At 41.5% G+C, this 26,740-nt stretch overlaps 2 protein-coding genes across 3 annotated transcripts in view; both read left to right on the top strand.

The window, feature by feature from the left end:
- The window catches only part of SCAMP4 (secretory carrier membrane protein 4), a 33,729-nt gene extending 27,341 nt beyond the window's left edge, over window positions 1-6,388 (top strand). Inside the window, exons 6-8 of one of the 2 annotated variants that reach the window (XR_014174159.1) lie at window positions 1,468-1,585; window positions 2,903-4,155; window positions 4,298-6,388. Coding sequence is in view for 1 of the 2 variants with exons in the window: in XM_081939247.1 (XP_081795373.1) it covers window positions 1,468-1,585; window positions 2,903-3,073 (289 nt within the window). In the remaining variant the exon portion in view is untranslated. Of the gene's footprint in view, window positions 1-1,467; window positions 1,586-2,902; window positions 4,156-4,297 lie in introns of those variants that run through there. The other variant, XM_081939247.1, reaches the window with a different exon arrangement.
- Window positions 6,389-26,321: 19,933 nt separating this feature from the next.
- Window positions 26,322-26,740, top strand: part of CSNK1G2 (casein kinase 1 gamma 2) — a 133,154-nt gene continuing 132,735 nt past the window's right edge. The window contains exon 1 of the mRNA XM_081959701.1: window positions 26,322-26,687. The gene's annotated coding sequence lies outside the window, so the exon portion shown is untranslated. The remainder of the gene's footprint in view (window positions 26,688-26,740) is intronic.

Raw genomic sequence — 26,740 nt, 5'->3', positions numbered from 1 at the left:
GCTGTTCTCTACATTCTTTCCAGTTCTTCAGCATCTTCCTTGCATTGTAATGACCCAAAATGAACTCAGCCTTCCAGCCTAACTAGGACAAGATAGAGTGGACTGATCGCTTTCCATAACTTCAAAATTATGTCTCTTGTCAAAGAAGCTTTTTTTAGCAGCTGCAGCACATTGTGGCCCAGGCTTCAGCCGTGATCTTCCTGGACACCCAGATCCTTCTCAAATGCTACTGCCAAGCCAGGCTTATACCTGTACACAGGTAGTCCTTGACTTACAATACAATACAATACAATAGTAGAGTTGGAAGGGACCTTGGAGGTCGTCTAGTCCAACCCCCTGCCTAGGCAGGAAACCCTATACCGTTTCAGGCAAATGGCTATCCAACATCTTCTTAAAGACTTCCAGTGTTGGGGCATTCACAACTTCTGGAGGCAACTTCTGTTCCACTGATTAATTGTTCTAACTGTCAGGAAGTTTCTCCTCAGTTCTAAGTTGCTTCTTTCCTTGATTAGTTTCCACCCATTGCTTCTTGTTCTACCCTCAGGTGCCTTGGAGAATAGTTTGACTCCAACCACATGTAGTTTGAGAAAGTCTCCTCAGGAAAGTCTGTAGAGATTCTCAGTCATCCATCTCCCTTCCATCTTCAAAAGAAAAAAAACAAGGAAGTCCGGTTGCCTCCTGAAAAAGCACCTTTGGGACAACCATGGTCTGGATGACTGAGAATCTCTGCTGACTTTTAGCTATGCAATTTGGGATGGACACCCTTTGAATGGTGTGGGAGGAGGAATGAGTTTCCAGAGAATTTTTTTGCAGAGTACTAGAACCATTTGCACTACTCGGGTGACTCAAGGACACAGATAAACCTCCAAGGGCTTCAATGACCCTCTAAAACAGTGTTTCTCAAACTTGGTGACTTTAAGTCCTGTGGACTTCAACTCCCAGAATCCCCCAGCCAGCTATGCTGGCTGGGGAATTCTGGGAGTTGAAGTCCACAGGACTTAAAGTCACCAAGTTTGAGAAACACTGCTCTAAAAGGATGCAAATGACCAGTTGTCTGCAAGGAATATATGTAAGTCCTTTTATTCCCCACTATCCTGTCAGAGCTGAAGAAGCTTCTGGGACGAGAAGCAAAACATCTTCAAAAGAAAAAGAAACCAGAAAGTCCAGTTGCCTCCTGAAAAAAGCACCTTTGGGATCTCAGGAAAATGTCAATGTGCCTATAGGATGATCTCATCACAGCCACACCAGTTAGATGGGCAGCTTCCTTAAATATCGAATTAAAAACATCTGTTCTATTGCAATTCTACGGTGCCATATTCTGGCAATTTTATCATGGTTTTACTGTAATATTTTATCTCATCTATTGTTTTGCCAACACGCTTTGCATACATTTATCTGCCAGGTGTATGTAATTATTATTAATGTTTTCTGAAAATTGCAACCCTCTTTTCTCTTGGTTTCTTTTAGCGGCTGGCTGGTTGCCGTACAATTTATTGGCCAAAATGTTGGGGCTGGTGTGGTCATGCTTTTCCCCGCAGTTATGTTCACCTTGTGCGCTATTGGGATGCTTATATGTCTCGTGCGGGTGAGTCGGAGTTTTTTTTTAAATTTTGTGGTGCATCCCGTGCCTCTGCAGGGGTTGGGGGTGAGGTGCAAAAGAGAGTCACTCTGGAACTCCATTAAGCACAGGCCATCATATGGGCACCATATAATCCTCTCATTCATGGCTGCCCCCTATCCCACTGACTGGGTGGGCTAAAAGTGAGGTCCCAAGGAAAATTAATTATATAAATTGCCTTAAATGTCTCTAAAGTCCCTTCCAACTCTGTTATTCTATTCTATTCCATTCCATTCATATTCATATTCTAAACATGTGAATGGCTTGCTAGTTTCTTCCAGGAGCATTGTTATTCATTTGACACATAACGTTTGTGTCACGATGTTAAAAAGTTTGCTAGGCCTGAACTGACTGAATTGACACTCAAGAGTTAAACTAAGAAAGCTTTATTGCGCAGGTCATAAAACAAAATGTTATCTGAAAGTGATTTATTGCGCATGCTTCACACATTCCAGAACTTATTCCTTTGTTCTTTGTCCGGCTGCCAATTTGGCAGACGGAGCTTTCATTATCAAAATGTAACAATTTAGTTAACTTTTCTGTTTTATTTGCTTTTATTATTTTCGTATTAAAGTTTGTTTATTAATTAGAATATACTTCTCAAAGACTTTTATTTTATTTTCTTAATATCTCAAAAGATATGCTGAAGGGAATCAGCCCGGTCCATTGATCTCACATTTTCTCCAGGGTGTTTTTTTCCCCTGACAGTTTGAACATTCCTACCGTGTTTCCCTGAAAACAAGACAGGGTCTTACTTTCTTTTGACCCCTGAAATAAGCACTCGGTCTTATTTTCAGGGTGGTCTTGTTATTTTTGAGGTGCAGGAGGCGGAGAGCCTAGTCACCTCATGGCTGCTGCTGTGTCGCAATATTTTCGAGGAGGGCTTATTTTCAGGGGAGGGCTTATTTTAGCGCATGCACTCAAAGGCCTGATTGGGCTTATTATCTGGGAAGGTCTTATTTTCAGGGAAACAGGGTAAGTACAGTAACTTTTTCTCTGAAAGGAGCCTTAATTAATAACATTAACAAAACACATTGGTGATTAGCCAATGGGGGCATGAAAGCCAATTGCAACTATAAGGGGGCAATTTTTAAAAAAAATCACTCTGAGATCTTAGTCCCCTGAATCCCAGACTAAACATCACCCCGGCATCCTCGCCTCAGATTCTTTATTTTTTTTCTATACCAGGTTAAAGGAAAAAAAGTCAATGCTTTGGACGGAAGTGCAGAACAGACGTCCAATAGATAGAGGCTTGATCCCTACTTTCTTTCTCGTTCCAATCAGGTTCACCGGATCTACCGTAGTGGAGGCGGGAGCTTGCAGAAAGCCCAGAACGAATGGCAGAATGGATCGTGGAAAGATCCTCCGAGCAGGGAAGCACAGCACAGCAACTTTTCAGGAAACAGCCTCCCTGAATATCCAACAGTTCCCAATTATGGAAACCCCTGGTCCTGATCCTGGCTTGCTGTTGGGCTGCTGAAGTAGTTTGGTTTGAGTTGTTGCAGGAAACACATTGCGTTCCTCATTGGAGCCTCTCTCTCTCTCTTTCTCTCCTTCTTTCCCTCTTTCTCTTTTTCCTGTAGGGGTGGTGCTCTTCCTTCCCCTAACCATGGTTTTATTTATGGTTCTCCTTTTATGATGGCAGCGGCTTGTGCCAAGACATGGCTGTTGCCCATAAAATTCGATTAGTCCTATTTTTATTGATAGGAATCCCCCCTTTCCCCCCCTCCCACCTATATCATTCTTGCCAATGGGTGCACAAGGAAATGGATAAAACTGTCATTTTTATTGACTGCCTCGTTTTGAGAGGGCAGCCGTTCACCCCCAGATTCCCCTGAAGATTTTGGGAAAGTGACTTAAACTTTTCTTGCCTTTTCCCTGTTTTTGAGCTTGCTCCTGTGCTAATCCTGACACCCTGTATCTTTGGGGATCCTGTAGTTCAAGAGATTGTTGTGAAAGGAAACGTGTGATAGTGTGATAGGCAGAAAGAGCAGCTGGTTCATGACGATAACTATTTTTTTTAATGTTTGCTGCTATCAGAGCAGGAGTTTTGTAACTGAATCCTTCTCCCAGGGAAAATAATTCCTGGAAATAGAAAGTTAGCAGTGTGGTTTAATCTTCTCATGGAACTGCTAGCATGCATGGGAGAACTGTATTAATTAAGGGGGATGAATTCAAATATGGCCCCTTCTCTCCTAAAATACGACACATTTTCTGGAAGTTTCGACCTGTTAACTGGTCTTTGTTTTGCTTATTTGTTTTGTTCAGAGTGTTTTGCTTTATGCTCTCTTCCTCCTACCTTGCTGGCTATTAACTTGCTTGCTAAAATAGAAACATAGACGGTGACTATGATGTGGTCTGAGCCGGTCCCTCTTGGGGGGGGGGAAAATTCCCATAATTAAACCACAAAACTTTTTTCATTGCTGGTACTGACAGATCAAATTCTGTTCACATATTCCACTTTACCTCAAAGCGGATGGATGAGACCCACAATCAGGCGGCATCTTCAAGTATTTCCTCAGATTATTTTTTGTGGGGTGTCTTAATAGCCGCTAAGTGCAAGTTGACTTGTCTTTCTCGACCTCAGGAACTTTTAAGAGGTGTGGACTTCAACTTCCAGAATTCTCCAGGCTGGGGAATTCTGGGAGTTGAAGTCCACACCTCTTAAAAGTTCCTGAGGTTGAGAAACATTGCTTTGGCTGGGCAAGTTTGACATTTCAGCAGTTCTCATCTATCTCTTCCACAATTTTCCAATGATCTTGGGTCTCCTATGGCTTTGGGGCACCCTGTTCAGTCAGTGCTCCTCTTCTCACCTGTGTGAGTCTAATTCTGGCATCCTGGGTGGTAAAATCCTCCTCAGAACCTGAGCCAATTCCTTGCCCAAGGATGCTTTCTGGAAGGTACCAGTTATTGTGCTACCTCAGGCAGTCTTGCCCAATCATTGTGGCAGCAGCGCCCAGCTATCTTAACTATGCTGGTGAGGAATTTCATGGCTTTTATGCTCCCCATATATCTGGAAGTGGCCAGATGTGGCCAGGCTGCCTCAAAGCATTCAGATTCCGAAAGCAGGATAGCTGTCCGTTAAGTCATCTGGACCTTACCCCTCATCCAGCAATTAGGTGCCTTTTCAAACCATTGCTTTTATTTGCTTTCTGATGAGAAGGCTTGTCCTGTCCCGTCCCCCTTTCTTCTTTACAAAATACATTGGGAAATGTGGGTTTATCAAAAAAAAAAGAGGAAAAAGCACCTCCAGATAGAAGAGAGAATAGGGATAGGACAGAGAAGTGGGTTGTAATACGTGCCTTATTATCCAATTTTACCTACTTTGGTCTATTTCCCTCCGCCACCAAATCCCAGCTTTTTTTTTTTAATATTTAGTGACCCTGGAGGGATTCCCCTCTTGGTTCATTGGAAGACTGCCTGTTTTGTAAATACAAGGGCCAAGTGCTCCCCCTCAAGGATATGTTAACAAGTGAGCCAAAGAAAATGAAAACTGCTAAGAGGCCAAAAACCTCTACTGGCCTTTCTTTGGGAACAGATTTGTGAAAATGAGCCTCTCTCTGTCTCTCTCTCTCTTTCTCCTTGTGAGATTTCTTGATACATTCCAAATGTGGACTTTGAAGGAAAAAAAAAACAGCACCTGCCATTTTAAAATGCATTACACTTGTTCCAAAGTGCCAGAGAGCCACCCGCTTTAAAATTGCCTCACTGACATTGCATTGCAATTAAGGCATAATTGCCATAATTGCTTAAAAAAAATAGCCTGGTGGTGGTGGGGAATGCTGCCTAGCTAATAGCTACCCTGCAGGGTTCCTGTTGTAGACATGCCCCATCTCTGAGAGGAACCCCTTGCTAAACATTTCCTCAGTACCACCAGTTGCTTTTTTATATATATACCCTGCACTTTTGGACTTCCCAGTTTGGCTGCTGGGAAGAGAAATGAGCTGACTGGTTCTTGAAACTCAGGATACCCAGGCAGGCAACTCCTGGGTACAAGGCTGCTTTAAAAGCATCTTGGTGGACTCTGGGATGGAGGGCCGTTTTCTCAAAAGCGGGGCGAGGTGGGACCAGACTTCTTGCCAAATTGGGGAGGGGTTCCGTTCCTTCTGCATGAGTCAGCAAAGACACTCGAGTTCTCCTTTAACACCAGTTAAACAGCAGCAGCAGCAAATTTTGCTCCTGTTGGGTTATTTTGCAGAAGGGGGAGTGGGCTTGTAGTGCAGGCCAGCTGTTCCCTGGGTACCTAGCGGGAATTCTAATACCAGAGAAGAAAATGCCCTAGATGAGATCTGCAAAATCATATTATCCAAGCAGAAAACTGTGGTCGAGGGTCTTGGCAAGCATTTGGGTGAGGGTATCTCGCGTGACCACCTCGTTTCTGTGCCATGGCTCTGCCCACTCCAGGAATCCCGCCAACTATTCATCTCCTGCTGCAGTTTCTGTTTTGGCGTTCTTAGCTCTCCTCCTCAAATCACGCTGTCCTTCAGAACAACGTTTTGAGAACTGAATCGCTTGCCAATGTATCATGTCCACCATTGTCTTAATATAATGTACTTATATAACACTTAAATTTTTTTGTAAATGTTTACATTATTCCCAAGGGAACTAATAACATGGTTTTGGGTCAAGAGATGGATGTTGTAGAGAATTAACACTACTATTCTTATTCTGCATCATGTTGTAGATTATTTGTTTGCATTGTGATGTGGTGTGTTATTTCATTCAGGGTTTTTTTTCCCTTTAAAAATAAATGAAGCTTGGCTACTGGAAGTAGAAGCTGTATTTATGTAATGTCAGATCTCTTCAGCCTTTTGGGAAAAGGTTTTAGGATTGAAAGATTCTTCAGAATGAGAAATTGTACTTAGGATATATGGCCTATTTTCAATATTTTTTGGAGCACTCATTTTGGAAACTGCAGATAATATTTGCTATCTTAAAACACCTTTTATAAAAAGTGCTGTATTCATAGTGAGGCCTTATGACACAGAGTTTCACTGTTTTTCCAATTTCCTGTCTGATTTTAGATGAAAATAGGATATTTCTTTGTGTGAACAGAATTGCTAATCCTAGTTAAAAAAAACCAGAACCATATATATATGATTATTTTATATAATTATATAATATAAAATTGTGAGTACATTGGATAATTAGACAATTAAAAGGGGACTTCATCTAACTGGATTCAGATGCCTGAGGTAAATACACTATATTGCCAAAAGTATTCGCCCACCCATCCAAATAATCAGAATCAGGTGCTCCAATCTCTCCCATGGCCACATGGGTATAAAACCAAGTACCTAGGCATGCAGACTGTTTTTACAAACATTGGTGAAAGAATGGGTCGCTCTCAGGAGCTCAGTGAATTCCAGCGTGGAAGTGTGATAGTATGCCACCTGTGCAACAAATCCAGTCATGAAATTTCCTCGCTCCTAAATATTCCACAGTCAACTGTCAGCTGTATTATAAGAACGTGGAAGTGTTTGGGAACGACAGCAACTCAGCCACGAAGTGGGAGGCCACGTAAACTCGTCCAACAGTGTGTGACCTCACAAACGCGCTTCTGGAAGAATGGTCAAAAATTCCCATCAACACACTCCCAAACCCTGTGGACAGCCTTCCCAGAAGAGTTGAAGCTGTTATAGCTGCAAAGGGTGGACCGACGTCATATTGAACCCTATGGATTAGGAATGGGATGTCACTTACAGTACGTTCATATGCGAGTAAAGGCAGGTGAGCAAATACTTTTGGCAATATAGTGTATATTTTATGTATTTACATATAAATACATAATAGAAAAATAAAATGCATAACAAATCCATGGACTAAAACACTAGCGTACACTAAACATTCTTGCAGTGGGGGGGAGGCTAATTCATAAATAATAAAATTGAATAAGAATAAGTAGCTTGCATATAAGCTACCAAGGCTGCCAATAGCAAAAGACAGAACATAGCCCTCAATTTACAATCATTTGTTTAATGGCTGAAGTTACGACGGCAGTGGGGGGGAAAAGGCCTAATCCCTGGCTTTCATACTAATAACCATTGCAGCATCCCATGGTCACATGATCAATACATGGTCATAAATACATGCCAATTGAGCATTTGGCAACTGGCATGTATTTAAGGCAACTGCAGTGGAGTTCCAAAACAATTGATACACCACTTGAACATCATTGGCATTGACAAATTCACCATCAGTCAATTGCAAAAGACAGCTTTACTCAGAACAGTTGAGTAAAGCCATCAAACATCCACTTCTGCCTATCCTGGGTTCTTAAGAAAGACTCGACAGGAGGATAAAAATGCCAAATCCAGTCTGAACATCTGGCTGACTGTGAGACAAACCATAATGATAATTATATAAATAATGTATCACAGACAAATATCCATCAGTAGATAAATAACAGATACCATTACCCAAATCATTTCGCTTCCTGGTTAACACAACACTATTATAAGTAATCACTACTTCAGGAACATGTTACGTGTACAGTCATTGCAACAACCTTAATGAAATTCTTTACAAGTTCTGATTTATAAACTCTGTGCTTTCCTATTTAACTCCCTTTTTAAGGGCCCTGTAATTCCTTAGTTTTGGGTAGAGTCTGGGTGACTGGATGGAGCTGAAATTTACTGACTGGATGCCCTTCCTGAAGCCTACATGGAGTTCGCAGCAGATATTTTTTTCTTTGCACCCTTAGGAGAGAAAAACTGCCACTACCTAGGACTGAACTCTCAACCTTCTGAGTGGGAGGTGAACGTCTTTACCACTAGGCCCCTATGCTGCTCTTTTCTACTATCCTTTTTTAGTTGCAAAAAGAGAGATCAGAAGATCTACGTAGTGTGGCAAAAGATGTTTCTCAATGTCTTCTTAATTTCTACTGTTCTCTTAAACTACAAAATTGTCCCACAGGAGGCAGCGCTACCCCTTTGGGGAAATGCTGATTTAAATTGTGCTTAAAGAACAATGGAGCTTACCCACAATTAGATTAGAATTAATGTAAATCCCCTTCATTTGAGGGTAGAATGCCAGCCTACTTGGCAGCTCAGCAAGTTCAACCTGTCTATTTTACATCTAGCAGGGAGAAAAAAGGCTGTTTTATCGCAACTAAGTCTTTGGCAGGTGCAAAATAGGGCCCAAATTAATTTAGCACAAGCCATGACAATATATATTAGCCTTTTGTTTGTGAACAGAGCTCTGCCTGTTTTCCTTTCCCATTTGAGAATTGCTTTGCATTTTTGCTTGTCAACTTTATAGTTTAATAAAAGATTTCTCTCCCTGTTTTTCATGTTAAATCTGCTTCTCATTATAAATGATGACTCAGCTCTCTGAAAAGACACTAATGCTGGGAAAGGCAGAAGGAAAGAGAAGAGGATGACTGACAGTAATAACCAATGCTGATGGGGGCACCTTTGGAAAATCCGAAGGATCAGGTTAGGAGTAACACAATAACAGCATTGGAAGGGACCTGAGAGGTTCTCTAGTCCAACCTCCTATTCAAGCAGGAAACCCTATACCAGTAGCCCCATACCTTTTGGGCATCAGGGACCAGTTCTGTGGAGAAAGGTTTTTCCACAGAACGAAATAGAATAGGAATTAGAATAAGAAGGGTTGGAAGGGACCTTGGAGGTCTTCTAGTCCAACCCCCTGCTTAGGCAGGAAACCCTATACCACTTCAGACTTCAGGTTATCCAACATCATCTTTAAAACTTCCAGTGTTGGAGCATTCACAACTTCTGGAGGCAAGTTGTCCCACTGATTAATTGTTCTGTCAGGAAATTTATCCTCAGTTCTAAGTTGCTTCTCTCCTTGATTAGTTTCCACCCATTGCTTCTTGTTCTACCCTCAGGTGCTTTGGAGAATAGCTTGACTCCCTCTTCTTTGTGGCAACCCCTGAGATATTGGCTCACTGCTATCATGTCGCCCATAGTCCTTCTTTTCATTAAACTAGACATACCCAATTCCTGCAACCGTTCTTAATATGTTTTAGCCTCCAGTCCCCTAATCATCTTTGTTGTTCTCCTCTGCACTCTTTTCTAGAGTCACAACATCTTTTTTTACATTGTGGTGACCAAAACTGGATGCCGTATTCCAAGTGTGGCCTTACTAAGGCATTATAAAGCAGTATTAACACTTCACGTGATCTTGATTCTATCCCTCCGTTTATACAGCCTAGAATTGTGTTGGCTTTTTTGGAAGAAAGTGTGGTTTTGTGTGTTGCCTGCATCTTGTGGATGGGGCTTCACTTGTTTGCGCAGACCGGTTGCTGGCATGCTGTGGACCAATGCCAGTTCACGAACTGAGGGTTGGTGACCCCTGCCCTATACCATTCCAGACAAATGGTTGCCCAATTTCTTCTTTAAAACCTCTTTGTGGCTTCCGGTTCCAGCGGCTGACGGCGACGGGCAAGTCCTTTGCCCGCTCCGGCTCCCCGGTGGGCTTCCCCACTTCTTGGGGGGCACAGGACGCCCCGGAGAGGCATCCTGCTGGAGGAGCGGCTTCGCGGGGGATCCTGGCATCGGCGGCAGCTGGTGGGGTCCCCCCCGCTTCGCTCTAGGCATCGGGGAGCAGTTTCGGAGGGCGCTTCGCGTCTTCGCAACAGGCTGATAGGACAATGAAACAATAGAAGGAAGCAGCGGCGGTGTGGTGAGGCGCTTCCCCCCTTCATTCCCTTTTTGGACTTAAAGGACCTTTCAGCATTTTAAAACTTTAACTTTCGGATTTCTTTGGAGGCGCGGCTGGAGGGAGGGGGATTTCCCCCCCCCCCTTGGACAAGCGGCTTGGAACAATTCTGTTCTCAGCCCCAGGGGAAGGAGGAGGGGGGAGAGCCAACCAATGATGCCTCACCCCTGCAAAAGTGATTTTTCATTGAATTTAGCTCCATAACTTATGGATGATCTGAGGACTTTGGGAACTTTTAAAACTTTGTTATGCCTCTGAGCCCAAAGCTGGCAGGGCAAGATGGCACACTTCCGTTGTCTTCATGAACTGTGAAACCTGACTCCACCTTTAAAATTCAGGCTTCCGGTCTTTGTCTCCGTGCCACCCAGAAGAATCTCTTGTGGATTGTTATTCTTTGAACTTTCTGGGGGAAATTTTTTTCTCTATTGCCAGACTGACTAGAGAAATTCTCCTCTACCTGGATCTTCTGCCTCCTGGACTCATCTGGTTGCTCTGCTTCTCCAGCTGTCCATTCTCCATACTGACTGATCTCTTTACCTTATAAACTATGTCTCCTAAAAGACCACCCCCTGGAAAACCTGGCTTTGCTACTTCTGCCCCGACATCTGCAACATACAGTCCTGCCACACAATCAAAGTTCACAGACCTGATGCAACCTAAGAGTACAGAGATGGATTTGCAACAAATGCTTCAGCAACTTATACAGGGCCAGGAAGAAATTAAGAAACAATTAAAGGAAATGAAGGAAGAAATTAAAGAGAATCAAGTCCAAATCTACAAGAACTCACAGAGACTGGACCTTGTGGAGGGTGGGGTGGCGGAGGTGAGGGGCGGGTAGAAGCGGTGCAGAGGGGAAACAAGGAACTTGATATCCAGCAAATGAAAACAGAATTTGAGAGAATGTCCTTTTATCTTAGATTTCAAAATGTTATAGAAGCAGATGGGGAAAATATAAGGGACATTATGACTAACATTTTGGCTGAATACATTCACAAAGAAAAACAACAGATGGAATGGGAGATAGATCTGGTTTATAGAGTGAACTCTGCTTATGCCAGAACACACAATGTACCCAGGGAGGTCCATATTAAATTTCTTAGAAAAAGCACAAGAGACGAAATTCTGGGTGTACAAAGGGGGCAGGCACTGACATACCACGACAGGGAAATAACCATCTTGAAGCAGATCCCCAAGAAAATTAGGGAAAAAAGGAAAAATTATTCGCAACTGGCGAATAAATTATACCAGATGGGGGTGTGGTTTAGATGGTTGATGCCTGAAGGTATGCTGATATTCTGGGAGGAGACAAGAATTAGAATTAACACACCCATAGAGGCACAGGCCTTTATGGAAAAAAACAAAACAAACCTAGAAAAAACAGAAGATCCCACAACGGATATGCAGGACACGGGAGGGGCCGGAGCTCTGCCAGCGGGGGGGAGAAGGGGCAATACCAAGAAAGCTCAGATCACAAAAATGAATAAGAAAATCTCATTGTTATAAACTGACCGAAAGTAGTAATGGAATTATATGTGGAACATATACTACAATGTGTAAACTGATTGAAAATATCAATAGAATTAACATGCTGATTACATATGATTATGTATCAATGTTTTATACTCAGATGTACTCTATGAGTTTGGAGGGGGGGGGGCGCCTGCCACACTTTGCAACTGCCAAAATTTGTATACCTTTCCATTTACCTTTTCCCTTATAAATGTTAAAAAAACCAATAAAATTCTTTTTTAAAAAAAAAAAAAAACCTCTTTGTGGCTGCTAAGAGTCAACACTGACTTGATAGCATGCGATCAATTTAAATCAATTTGAAGGAGATTGCTTATCTCAGCTGCCCACAGTTTTCCACCTGTACGTCTTGATTCTAGCAAGAAATGGAGTGGAATAGATTTCAGATCCCTTAAGGGACCAAGGAGCTGCTGATAACAGTTCTACAGAGGAATTATTGAGTCTGTCATTTCCACTTCTAGAACGGTCTGGTTTGGCACAACAACCAAACAGGGCAGGTACAAACTTCAACGGATAGTTAGGATTGCAGAAAAAAACAATTGCCTTCCATTGAGGACCTGTGTATTGCACGGGTCAGAAAGAGGGCTGAGAAAATATCTACAGACTGGTCACATTCTGGACATAAATTGTTTCGACTTCTCCCCTCAGGATGCTGTTACGGGGCATTGCATGTCAAAATGACACAAAGACAGTTTTTTCCTCCCATGCCATCACTCTGCTAAATACCTAATTCCTGCAGCACTGTCTTATGCCTAAAGATATTTACCCATGTAGTAGGGTTGTATTGCTATTACCTTTCTCATCTTTCCTACTATCTTCTCCTATTGGTATCTTATGATTTATCATCATGGACAGAACAAGAAGCAATGGGTGGAAACTAATCAAGGAGAGAAGCAACTTAGAACTGAGGAGAAACTTCCTGACAGTTAGAACAATTAATCAGTGGAACAGAAGTTGCCTCCAGAAGTTGTGAATGCCCCAACACTGGAAGTCTTTAAGAAGATGTTGGATAGCCATTTGTCTGGAACGGTATAGGGTTTCCTGCCTAGGCAGGGGGTTGGACTAGAAGACCTCCAAGGTCCCTTCCAACTCTACTATTGTATTGTATTGTATTATTGTATCTATGCCTTACCACTGTGAGTATGTACACTGAGAGTTTATGCACGTAGAAAAATTCCTTGTGTGTCCAATCACTCATGGCCAATAAAATATTCAATAGAAAGCAGTTGGTGGCTTTCAGATGTGTGGAAATCAACTATTGGAATTGCTGGCTGGGAAATTCTGGGAGTTGAAGTCCACGCATCTTAAAGCCACAATGTTGAACAACAGAACCTTAAAGGGCCAGCAATTCATCTTGCTTAAATCTGTTAAATCAGAACTGTTATTCTGTTCCTATCCTCTTCACTATGCCGTGATGAGCTGATAATACCAGGTGCTAAGCATAAGATGGAAGCTCACAGGTGGCCCATTCCTATTCTATACATATGAAAGTGGGCTTCCTCTCCACCCGAAGGGTTCTCTGTCGGAATTATCTAGAGACTACTGAATAAATCCACTTCCAAGCAATACAATAAGGCCAGGAAACTGGCAAATCTCCAATTCTTTCTGTCCATCCAGTGAAGATGGTAGCAGGAATGCACTGAATCCCTTCAATTAAACAATGTTCATTTACGCAGGATAAAAAGTAAAGAATGGCTAATCAAAGACAGCTCCAAACTAGAATTAAGGAGACGTTTTCTGTCAGTGAGAACAATTAACCAGTGGAACAACTTGCCTCCAGACCTTTTGGGTGCTCCATCACTGGAGATTTTAAAGAAGACAGCCATTTGTCTGAAATGGTATAGGCCAGTGGTCCCTAGCTCCAGGGATGAGGGCCCCCACTGGGCCATGGCCTATTCGGAATTGGGCTATGCAAGTGGTTGGCTGTAGCACGCACACAACTCATGCAGGCAGCGGGACAGTGGGCCCTCATGCATATGCGCACTGGGCCCCTGCTCGCGCAAGCTGAGCTGTGTGTGCACATGCTGGCCTGCCACTCACTCACGCAAGGGCTGTGCGCACACATGTATCTGCACCGCACCACTGCTCACGGAACTCACTTCCCCTCTCCCCCTCCAGCCGAGCCCGTCAAGCCGCAAAGATTGTGGACCGCTGGTACAAAGTCTCCTGCTTGAGCAGGGGTTGGACTAGATGACTTCCAAGCTCCTTTTCAACTCTTATTCTATAATTCTGTAAAGGTGGTCCTCAACTTACAACCATTCGCTTAGTGACCACCATATTTTTCGGAGTAAAAGACGCACCTTTCCCTCCCCCCTCCCCCAAAAAGGGTGAAAATCAGGATGCGTCTTATACATTGAATAGAGCATTTTTAGCCTCCCGAGACCCCCGCCTCTTTCACAAAAATGGCCGTGCAGAGGGTTTGGGAGGCCTGCAAAGTGCTTCTGGGGGCTGGGGAGGACAAAAGCGAGTGAAAAACAGGCTGGTTTTTTGCTCATTTGGGGGGGGGGCAGCCCCCAGGAGGACTTTGCAGGCCTCTCAAACTCTCTGCATGCCCTGTTTTCACAAAAAATGAGGCGTGCAGAGGGTTTGGGAGGTCTGCAGAGTGCAAAAACTTTTTTTTTTAAATTTACCTCTTCAAAATCTTGGTGCGTCTTATACTCTGAAAAATGTGGTATTTGATGTTACAGTGGCACTGGAAAAAATATTTTTCACATTTATATCAGTTGCAGCATCCCCATGGTCACATGATCGAAACTCGAGATATTTGGCACCTGGCATACGTTTATGATTATTGCGTTATCCCATTATCATGTGATCGTCTTTTGTGACCTGACAAGCAAAGTCAATGGGGAGATCAGATTCACTTAACAACTAACTTAACAACTGCAGTGATTCACTTAATAACTGTAGCAAGAAAGGTCGTAAAATGGGGCAAAACTCGCTAAATAACACTCTTGCTTAGCAACAGAAATGTTTGGCTCGATTGCGGTTGTAACTCAAGGACTAGCTATATTTATTAGAACCCTAGGAAGGATGCCTTTTCTGTCACAATGCCTGCCTCTACCCAGAGGTTTAAATAGCTGATGTCATTCAGAAAATCATTGAAAACTTTTCCTTTTTTGTCAAGTGGGGTTGCCTTCTGTATTATTTCTTTATGTTTTGTCGTCCTCCTTTTTAAAAAGTAATCCACCCAGGGTTGTTTGAAGTCAGGCAGCCTTTTATAAGTAAATATATAGGTAGACAATTGATGGAATCCATGAAACGGTCCCATTTAGAGTAACCCTGCAAAATAATCTAAATCTTAAATACTATTTGACGTCTCTGTCTCTTTAAAAGGAAACCGGTGCATCCATCTGCACCATTTAACTTATTCAAGTTGATTAAAGCTCTGAAATAATTGAGTTGTTTCACAGCCCATTTCTCATCAGAAAGAGTCTGGCTTTCGCTCGAAGCAGCTTAACGGAGATAAACCGAAAGGGTTACAGCTCCCGTCTCCGAGTGCCAAGTGGGAGAAAGCTTATGATGGCCTATCAACCCAAATTGCACCCTCCCATCAGCCTTCCTACTAATGATGATAAGGGAAAGCAAATGTCACTCTTGTGGATCTACAGCAGGAGAATTGGAGTATTTGGATGTTCAATGTACACACAGCATCCCTTTGCCATCTGCCATCTGGACTTCAGTTAGGAGTTTGCATTGTGCACAGATGGGATGCCAGAAGGAAAATGGTTGAGAAAGGGCAGCTGCCTTCAGCCAGGGTAGGAAAAGGAAAGCTGCTGGAGCAGGATCTTCCCTCTCCAGTTCATGGGCTAGCTTTTGCTCCCCACCTAAGCTTCTATTTTTAAAGGCAATTTTATTGAAAATTAAAATAATTTAAAAACTATTAAAAAATACAAAAGATGAAAAATGCAGAGAGAAAAAGAACAAAAGGAAGAAAAGCAGAAAAGAAAAATAGGAATATAGTAACAAAAAAAAATATGTAAAGAAATTACTTCCCCTTCATCACAATATTAAACAATTTTAGGGTCACCTCCTCTTAAAAAAAATATAACTCGTTATCTCTTCTTCCATATCCCTTTTTTTTAAAATCTATAAATAAGTTCTTAAAACCTGATCGTTCTGAAGGAACTGAAGAAGCTTCTCGGATGAGAAGTGAAACCACTTCAAGCCAAACCAAGAAAGTCCAGTTGCCTTTTGAAAAAGCACCTTTGCGACAACCATGACCTGGATGACTGAGGATCTTCATAGACATTTAAAACCTAACTAGTTCAGTCCTGATCTGCAAAAGTCCATTACGGATTACCAGAGATAACAACATACCGTATCTATGTTAACCTTGATTAGATAAACCAACTTTATATTCCTTCCTTTTACTTTCAAGAATCTTGATCTTTAGTCCTTTCAAATACCATCCTAGAACTTGATTTCATTTTATCTTTGTCCTTCTAATAACAGTCTTCAAAGCTTTAACCCACCTCTTTGGTAAATCCATTACATCCAGGTCATTCTTTGGTTTGTTATTTTTAGAACCCTTTTAATTATTAATATATCAACTGGTTTCATTTATTTATCTAGTGTAGTTTCTTTTTCTCTATCATTCTTGTAGCCTGCCATTTTAAAATCCACTTTCAGATCAGTCTTAGTTTTGTCCGAAAAACCTGTTCCTCTTCTGCATTTTCTAAACGCAAAGTATATAGTCTATAGAGACAGACACTCCTAACATTAACTACTACTAACCATTTGTCTGAGATGACATGAGAACTACTGTCTTGGGCAGGGGATTAGACTAGAAGACCTTCAAGATCCCTTCCAAGTCTATATATGCAATCTTAGCTTCTTAGTGGGATATAAATCTAAAGTGGAAGGTAAGTAGAAGCCGATGTAATAAAAATAAACGAAACTGCATTGTTTTGGATGGGTATTGGAAGATTTGTTTTCCCTCTGTGAAAACTTGGGGTTAACCCATAAAACTGAAATGCAGGGAGATTCAGAATGTTAAGAGAACATATTTTCATTGAAGACATAATTGTGGCATTTCAGATGTGATTTAGATTATTATAAAAAGGAATTGGAGAAAATTATGGAGGCTTTGGGCTTGTGGCCCCCACCTGAGTATCAGTGCTGCAAAGCAGCAGGACAATTGTCCATTCTTTTGTCCATGTACATGGACTTCCTAAAAAATGAGTTAGTCTTGTATTAGTCCATATCTAAATTCTGATTATGATTCATCCTTGGCTGATCAAGAACTTTTCTGCTTTTCGAAAAGGAACAGAGCGGGGAGGAGGGGGAGAGAGTTACTCCTAGATCTTCTCCCCACCCCCCACCCCATGGTTTTTTTGGTATTTGAACTCGCTGACACAAGACAGAAGTTGTGTGACCACTTCCTTAAAATAATTTAAGAAATCATTAGATAAGCCATTGAAAGGCAAGTTGCGCATTCATTATTGTAAGGCAGTAAAGTTTGCCCCCATCAGATCGGGGACAAATGGGGAGAGCTTTTTTGTGAGCTTTCTGGGAGTATACATTGGTATTTTTGTTCTTTCGTGGGAAATGGGAAAGATGAAATAAGTTTCCCGATGGAGTCCGGTTCGTTAAAACTTCTCCGTCGTGGGAAAAGAAGCGGGGTGGGAATTCCCGGAGAGGAACGGGTTAAAAGAACGCTGTCCTGACACTGTCGTAAAACCATCCCGCTTGCTGTCGCAAAACCCGCTTTTCCACTCTGGCTGCCAGACTTACAGTCTCCCTATCTTAGAGACCACGTTATGAAGAAAAAGGAAGAGGAGGCAGCAATCGTTCTAAAAGGACTTTGACTTCCGGATCCGATAGATGCGTCCATATGAGTGGTGGAAGGGCAGAAGAACGAATGGGAAACTTTGGATATTAGAGACTTACTTACTGTGCAGCAGAATTTTTCAACCTTAGCAACCTGAAGATATATGGACTTCAACTCTCGGAATCTCCCACACATTTTCAAGTAGCCAAGGTTGAAAAACACTGCTGTATAGATTAACAGAGTTGGAAGGGACCTGTAGGTCATCTAGTCCAACCCCGCCCCCTCCCAAGCAGGAGACCCTGCCTACACCATTTCTGACAGATAGCTATCCAGTCTCTTCTTGAAAGCTTCCAGTGAGGAAACACCCCACAACTTCTGAAGGCGAGCTGTTCCACTGGTTGATTGTACTCATTAACAGGAAATGTCTTTTTAGTTCTAGGTTGAATCTTTCTTGATTTAGTTTCCATCCATTGTTTCTTGTCCTGCCTCCAGGTGCTTTGGAGAATAGCTTGACACCCCCCCCCCCTGCGGCAGCCCTTCAAATACTGGAACATTGCTATCATGTCTCCCCTAGTCCTTCTCTTCAATAGACTAGCCATGTCCAGTTCCTGTAACTGTTCTTCATATGTTTTAATCTCCAGGCCCCTAATCAATGTTGTTGCTCTTTTCTGCACTCTTTCCAGAATCTCCACATCTTTTTTATAGTGTGGTGATCAAAACTGGAAGCAGTATTCTAAGTGTGGTCTTAACTAAGGCTTTATAGAGTAGTATTGAATTTAACATGAATTAAATGCAATTTAGGATTGCATTGGCTTTTTTGGCTGCCCCTGCACATTGTTGGCTCATATTAAATTGGTTGCCCACTAAGACTCCCAAGATCCCTCTCACAGTATAGAATTTGGTTATTACACTCAGCAAAGTCCCTTTTGTGTTGCTTCTCTCTATAGATTTGTTTTGGCATTCAACTCCTGTTATACTTGGAATAGCCATTTGTTTTATATACCTTTAATGGTTTTTTCCCCCTGTAGGAAGTTATCACCCAGCCCTCTCCCAGAAAAATGAAATATCCTAGGAAATATTGAAAAGGCAGAATATTATATTTTCCTGGATGTGAAAAAGGGAGAAACACATTTTAAACACAAAGTAAATTCCTGCAGCTTCCTGCCCATCCCCACTTTGTCAAAGGGCCATTAAGAAGGCCAAGCTAGTCCACTTTACATAATAAAGAGTTCTCCTCTTCAGCTCCAGAGTGATAGGATTAAGGCAGGATAATATTGCCTTTTACTCAACTGACTACATGGCATCTGAGAATTCAACCAAACCTGGATTCAAATCTCAGCCTAGATGGTTGCCCTTGCATGGGCCCATGTGAGTCTGACAGCCAATCAGAATACATTTCTTACACAGGAACAGGAAACAGACAGGTGGGGCCGAACAGATTATAAAAAGCCCTGCAAGCCCTTTTTCACTCCTCTTCCCTTCTCTTCTTCTCCACCAACATTGAAGCATGTGATCACCTTTTCTGTTCAGGACTCAAGCCATGTGGTCCTGTCCACCATTAAAACCATCTTTCCAAACAGCCTCCATGTCTCCAGTGTCTTTTTCCCCACTTGGAGCCGAACCCAGAAGGACATTTCTTTCAACATCCCTTTTTTGGCTATGTTGCATTTCACCTAATTCTAAGAATATGATGAATTTGTTTGCTTTAAACACCAAAAACAAAAAGGAGTCACGTAGCTGTTTAAACACAGGTGAGAAAAATACCAGAGAACTTTAAAGAAATTAATAATCCAGTATTCAAGATTCAATTCCAATTTTTGTTTCTTGAAAGAAAACTTTTTGGAAGGGATGTCTAATAATCTTTTGATTTGGAGCATATTTCCATTCTTTTGTTGGAAGAAATGTCCTTCTGGGTTCGGCTCCAAGTGGGGAAAAAGACACTGGAGACATGGAGGCTGCTTGGAAAGATGGTTTTAATGGTGGACAGGACCGCATGGCTTGAGTCCTGAACAGAAAAGGTGATCACATGCTTCAATGTTGGTGGAGAAGAAGAGAAGGGAAAAGAAGGGCTGAAGAAGGGCTTGCAGGGCTTTTTATAATCTGTTCGGCCCCACCTATCTGTTTCCTGTTCCTGTGTAAGAAATGTATTCTGATTGGCTGTCAGACTCACATGGGCCCATGCAAGGGCAACCCTCTAGGCTGAGTTTTGAATCCAGGTTTGGTTGAATTCTCAGATGCCATGTGGTCAGTTGAGTAAAGGCTTATATCATCATGCCTTCATTCCCACCCCCCTGGAGCTGAAGGGGAGAACTCTTTATTATGTAAAGTGGACTAGCTTGGCCTTCTTAATGGCCCATTGATAAAGTGAGGATGGCAGGAAGCTGCAGGAATTTACTTTGTGTTTAAAATATGTTTCTCCCTTTTTCACATCCAGGAAAATATAATATTCTGCCTTTTCAATATTTCCTAGGATATTTCATTTTTCTGGGAGAGGGCTGGGTGATAACTTCCTACACTTTATAACTAACTCCTGATCACCAACAGTTCCTTGAGTACTTCTTACTCAAGTTCAATCCCCAGCAGGGTTGGAAGAGTTTTCTGCTGCAACTATGAAGAAATGCATCTTCATATTATTAGGTTTGTTCTGTTTAATTTCTAGTGGAAATTCATCTGGTTTCTTGCATGCTGCAACATTTTGTTTTTACAGTTTGTAACTTTTAATGAAAATTAATCACCTTTATCAGTTTGTTGTTTTATCAGTTACCTTAGGGTTTTTCAATTTAAGGTTAGTTGGTCAATAATGATAATACTTAAATAATTTTTAGTTATCTACTGGTATTAGTCTGATTCAGGGCTGGAAAAGGCCATATGTTCTCAAAAATAATTGCTTGGGTTTTCATTATTCCTCTTAATCCCTGAGTAGATTTGGCAATGGACTTCAGAATGTATGAATCAGCAAGCTTCAGGAAAGAGTCCAAATGCTCATGACAGAAACCCAGTGGGATCATTTCCCCAGATCAAGGATCTTAGACATTAGCTGCAGCAGTTCAAGAGCCATCACCCATGGACTAGATGGTGTCAGTTACAAATAACCAGGAGCATTTGTTGAGTTCATAGCAAGAGTTTATTATTTCTACCTCCATACAAGAATCTTGTCAACTTACAGTCCAAGTTAAATTGGTGTTAAATAAAGATCAAGGTAATTCACAGGGGCTAGACTTGGTCTCTTGTGGCAATGCAAAGATTCCAAGATTATGACATGTTTAACCTCACCTTCCAGTTTAGCCAGCTCTTCTCCTAAAGGTAGTCTAGTAGTTTTACTTGCTGAGTATCCACTATATGTGAGTTTCACCTGTTATTCCAACCCAGCCACCACTCAGCTAGTCGTTGTTTATTACAGAAAAACCACACTTTAAAACAATGGTTTAACACATTGTTTGGGTTTGTAACACATACCCATGTTCAAGTTAATGGTGGTTTTCCAAATATGACCAATTTCTTGGATTGAAACAACATACAGGACCATAAGCTAGTTCTATGGGCTTGGCTTATACTGTACATCATGGGAGGCTAAAATGTGAATAGTTTATTTATGGTTCATGGGATCATTGAACACACCCAATATGTAAACAGAGTTTCTGTTGTTCTCCACATAGTTACCTAATCCTAAATTTCTAGGTTGCATCAACAGAGGGATAGAATCAAGATCACGTGAAGTGTTAATACCACTTTATAAGGCCTTGGTAAGGCCACACTTGGAATACTGCATTCAGTTCTGGTCGCCACGATGTAAAAAAGATGTGGAGACTCTAGAAAGAGTGCGTAGAAGAGCAACAAAGAGGATTAGGGGACTGGAGACTAAAACATATGAAGAACGGTTGCAGGAACTAGGTATGTTTAGCTTAAGAGAAAGAAGGACTAGGGGAGACATGATAGCAGTCTTCCAATTTCTCAGGGGTTGCCACAAAGAAGAGGGAGTCAAACTATTCTCCAAGGCACCTGAGGGTACAACAAGAAGCAATGGGTGGAAACTAATCAAGGAGAGAAGCAACTTAGAACTGAGGAGAAATTTCCTGACAGTTAGAACAATTAATCAGTGGAACAACTTGCCTCTCCAGAAGTTGTGAATGCCCCAACACTGGAAGTCTTTAAGAAGATGTTGGATAGCCATTTGTCTGAAACGGTATAGGGTTTCCTACCTAGGCAGGGGGTTGGACTAGAAGACCTCCAAGGTCCCTTCCAACTCTACTATTGTATTGTATTGTAATCCCATTGTGAAGTACTGTATTGAAGTTATTGCTATGTAACACAACCATTTTTCCTTATTTTACATCTTCCTTGATTATATCCTTTAATCTGTTCAAAATCTAATCATGTCGGTTCTCTGAGATAACAATAACACAACATCCTAGGTTCTTGGGAAGAATTTGATGTGTACAAAAGGCCAATGCCAGTTAAATAATTGCCAGCTATGATTTCATATATTTTGTATATAATAATAACAATATCAACTGTAATAATGTCACCATCACTACTTTCCTTTTACACATTTATTGTGTAGAAATCTTCATTGACACGTTAAAAATCTATTTTGACTTACTCTTCCTCACTGAACTAGTAGAAAAATAGGGAAATGTAAAGACCTTCAAATACAGATCGAGCAAATGTGGAAAAAGAAAGTTGGTAATGCCAGTAGTAGTCGATGAACTTGGTGCCATCCAAAAGATCTGGCAAAGCACTTGGCCACAGTAAAAATAGACAGAATCTCAACACATCAGTTAAAAAGGCAGCATTACGTGGAACAGTACATATTACGATGGTCTCTTTAACTATTCCAAATCCTTGAGAAGGAACCGATAGTCAAAAGTACCAAATCCTGTTGGATTGGTAGTAAATAACAGTAACAGTAACTCCCTTTTTATGACCCTGTAATCCCTTAATTCAGGGTAGAGCCAGGTGACTGGATGGAGTTGAGCATTTACTAGCCGAACACCCTCCCTGATGCAATGCAGAGTTCACAGCAGGTATTTTTTTTTCTTTGAGACCTAGAGAGAAACATCTGCCGCTACCTGGGATTGAATTCTCAATCTTCAAAGTGGGGAACAAGCTTGTTCCTCACTAGGCCACCATACCACTCTAAATAACAACAACAGTAATTTGTTGTATATATTACTCTCCTATCTAGAAGACACTCAACAAGGCTAACTAGAAAAAAAAATACAACACGAACAAATAAAATCAGATTTTGAAAAATTAAAATCACAACTCATTCAGATTGGAGTGGCTAAGGGTAAAGCAGGAGAAGAGTTTGTCTCTTCTAGAAAAAGGAAAAAACATGGTTGCGGAGATCATTATCTTATGGAATAATTCCTTTGCGTAACTCGACAGCAACATCGATGGGGGTCATTTTCCATGTATTGAACAAATGGAGAACTTGGTTCAGAGGGCATATTTTAGATAGCCTCTTCTGCTGATCTTAGTAGCAGGTTTGTGTCGAAGCAAGCCGGCTCTCAAAAAGTCTGCTTTTACGAAAGATGCTTTCTCACTTTCTACACCCGCTCCCCCAGTTAATTATGTTCATCTCTGTTCTCCTTATTTCCCCCCAGTGTTGTCACTTTGTTCACACAGGAATTGCTCGAAGGCCTTGACAGGTTCAGCTGTCCTTTTCTGCATCGTGTCTGTGGTAAAGTAGCATAAATTGAGACGCCGTGCAGAAATCCAAACTCTTTACTTGAATGCATTCTAGGAAGGGAAAATATCATCTCTTGAGATAATGGCTTCCTCTGTCTGACTGTTAATGTATATAATATATTCTATATTTTGTACTTCAGAACAATGAAGAATATGGCCTTCTACATATTCTTTCAGGTGTTTGAAACTACTATCCTAGTACCCTTTGCTTACTCTTCATGGAATTTAGTTTTTAGTCTCTGTCTCCTTCATTTCTCAACCTCTCCAGTTTATGTCTGTGGAGATTCTCAGTCATCCAGGCCGTGGTTGTCCCAAAGGTGCTTTTTGGAAGGCAACTGGACTTGGTTTTTACCTCGAAAATGTTTTGCTTCTCATCCAAGAAACTTCTTCAGTTCTAACTGAATGGCGAGGAATAGAAGGATTTATATACTTTTCAGAACTCATTTGTATTATACTCAACACATTTATATTCTGCAAAGCTTTATATTCTATAAATCCTTCTATTCCCCACCATTCAGTGAAGAACTGAAGAAGCTTATTAGAAGAGAAACAAAACATTTTTCAAGATAAAAAACAAGGAAGTCCAGTTGCCTTTTGAAAAGCACCTTTGGGGCAACCATGGCCTGGATGACTGAAGCTCTCCAGTTTATCTGAATTGAAATGCAAACCCCGAAATGGAGGTGGTCCTTAGGATGAACTGTGACCAACAAAATATATTTTGGGAGTTGCAATGCCAGAACATCACATATTAAATACGTAGACTACATTGGCACCAAAGATTTGTATCAATGAGCCCACAATGCTGGTAAAGGTAAAGATTCCCCTCGCGCATATGTGCTAGTTGTTCCTGACTCTAGGCAGCAATGCCCATCTCTGTTTCAAAGCTGAAGAGCCAGCGCTGTCCGAAGACGTCTCCGTGGTCATGTGGCCGGCATGACTAAACGCCCAAGGCGCACAGAACGCTGTTACCTTCCTACCAAAAATGGTTCCTATTTTTCTACTTGCATTTTTACGTGCTTTTGAATTGCTAGGTTGGCAGAAGCTGGGACAAGTAACGGGAGCTCACTCGGTTACGCGATGCTAGGGATTCGAACCAATGAACTGCCGACCTTTCTGATCGACAAGCTCAGCGTCTTAGCCTCTGAGCCACCTATACTTAAGAAAACATTGTTTTCCAAAGGGCGTCAAAAATATATTTCTGATTGGCCAAGGGTTGTAATATCATTTATTTTTCTTATTGTCAAAATATATTTAATTTTTGCAAGACAGTTGGCCATCGATACTAGAAAGCAGTATATCTCTGATAGTGGTTGTTTAATAACGCTAGATGGCAGCACTTAGCTAACTTTAGTTGATTTCAAAAAGTTAAGGTTAAATCTACAATGCTCAAGTTAGATTAGAACATCAGAAAATCAGAGCTATGAATTAGAAAATTTAGTTGCAACAATCACAGGTGACAGTGGGAAACCATGTTTGAATTGTACCCTTACATAGTGTATTTTGTCATCAGTCTTCATTCTTGGTTCAAAGGAGGCTTGATGTTATCTGTATCTATGACTTCACTGCCCTTTCCCCTATTTTTGCTATCCTTAAAAGTACAGGATTGGTAATCCTTGACTTACAACAGTTCCTTTAATGAATGTTCAAAGTTGCATTCTCGAGAGTTAAGTGACAATCTTTTGTGACCTTCTGACAGGCAAAGTCAATGGGGAAGCCAGATTCGCTTAACAATCAGGTTACTAATTTAACATCTGCAGCGATTCACTTACCAACTGTGGCAAGCAAAGTCGTAAAATGGGGCAAAACTCTCTTAACAAATGGCTCACCTAGCAACAAATTTTGGGCTCAATTGTGGTTGCAAGTCGAGAACTATCTGTGTTGTAAAGCAGACTGGAAACAGGTTTTTGATGTGGCTCTGTAGGCTATTATCACTTTAGACTGCAAGGCTGTAGCACAAACAACTATTCCTCTGTGTAATTAGAGGTTTCTTGCATCCAGAAAAAGCTTCACAAGTGGAGAAACATTTGGTCATTTCAGTGGTTTGAACTGGCACAAGTTGATTTACCTTGAGAGCTGGACTATATTATATCTTTCAAAACTGTGGTGGATAGAAACCTAGACTTAAATCTCTTCCTGTTCTTTTAAAAAGTAATTTTATAAACACAGTGATTTTTTAAAAATCCAAAAATTTTAGTAGAGTATGATTCTTATAAAATATTTTTAGGATTCTTATAAAATACGTTAGTATATATGTGATAGGTAGTTGCTAGGAGTCAGAAACAACTTGATGGCTCATAGTAAGTTAATAAAAATATTTAAATGCTGAATAATTGGAAGGTCTTCTGTCCTGTTTTTTTTTAATCATTACTTGGGGTTTCTTTTGTTTCTTATTCTTCTTGTTTGCACTTCATTGTTTGTCCACCTTTTGCATTTTCTTTTGTATTATGAAATAAATTAGCGTAAAATATACAAAAATATGGTAAGAGGTCATTTCAATGCATTCCAGAGCAGAATTATTTCATAACCCAGGTGTGTTATCCAGTACAAATACATTATCCTTACAGGGATTTTTTTTTTTTGGAAAAACAAAATACAGGAAAAAACCTGAAAAAAGGGCAAGTCTGAAAAATCTCATAAAGGTTTAGAAACCTTGCTGTTGTTGTTTTTTTAAAAAAACTTTGTTTACAAGAACATGAACAAAACCAGGAAAATAATTAAATCTAAAGGGCAGTTTTATGAAAGGACTTGTCTTTATTACAAAGGACGCATGGTCACTGTAATTGCATGAATCCCCAAACCTCAATTAGAACAATACATTGAATCGGGGTCTAATTCAAAATGATTTTATTAGGGTAATATTCGTGGTTAGGACGCTCCCAAGCATTCTGCATTAATGTGCGTGAGTTTGCACGGTTCTTCCCCTTCACGTGGGCGACCCGGCCAGCATCCTACAGAAAGCCGGAAGTCTCCAGGCAGCCACCGCGTCGTCACCTCTACGCTTCCATCTCTCTCTCTTCTTCCCGCCTGCGCCCTCTCCCTTTTTCTTTCTTCCCCCTTCCATCTCTTCGGCGCATGCGCCAAAAACCCTTTACGGGCGCTCCCCCCCCTTCCAGCGGATGGCCAGACTTAGAGAGAAGGCGGCGAGAGTCTCCTAAGCTCCAGAAGCGGAGCTCGCTATTCACCAACGCGGTTTACGCCGCCGCCGTGACGTCAATGCCATAGGGCGCCCGTGGGCTTTACGCCGCTGGCGCAAAGGCGTTGCTCTTTGCCTGCTGGGGAGGAGAGGGACAGAAAGAGGCTTAAAGAGACAACAGCGAGCCATGGAAGGGCTGTGGGGGAAGAGATCTTAGGCTCCCCACCTTTGAAGGGCCCGGACGGGGAAAAGAAGCTCAGGTGAGTCTCGACGGAGTGAGAGGCGGCGGCTTTTACCCCTGGAGGGCTTATTT

Source organism: Natrix helvetica (genome assembly GCF_964273705.1).
Source record: "Natrix helvetica genome assembly, chromosome: 1".
NCBI lineage: Eukaryota > Metazoa > Chordata > Lepidosauria > Squamata > Natricidae > Natrix > Natrix helvetica.
This window is presented reverse-complemented; position numbering and strand designations above follow the sequence as displayed.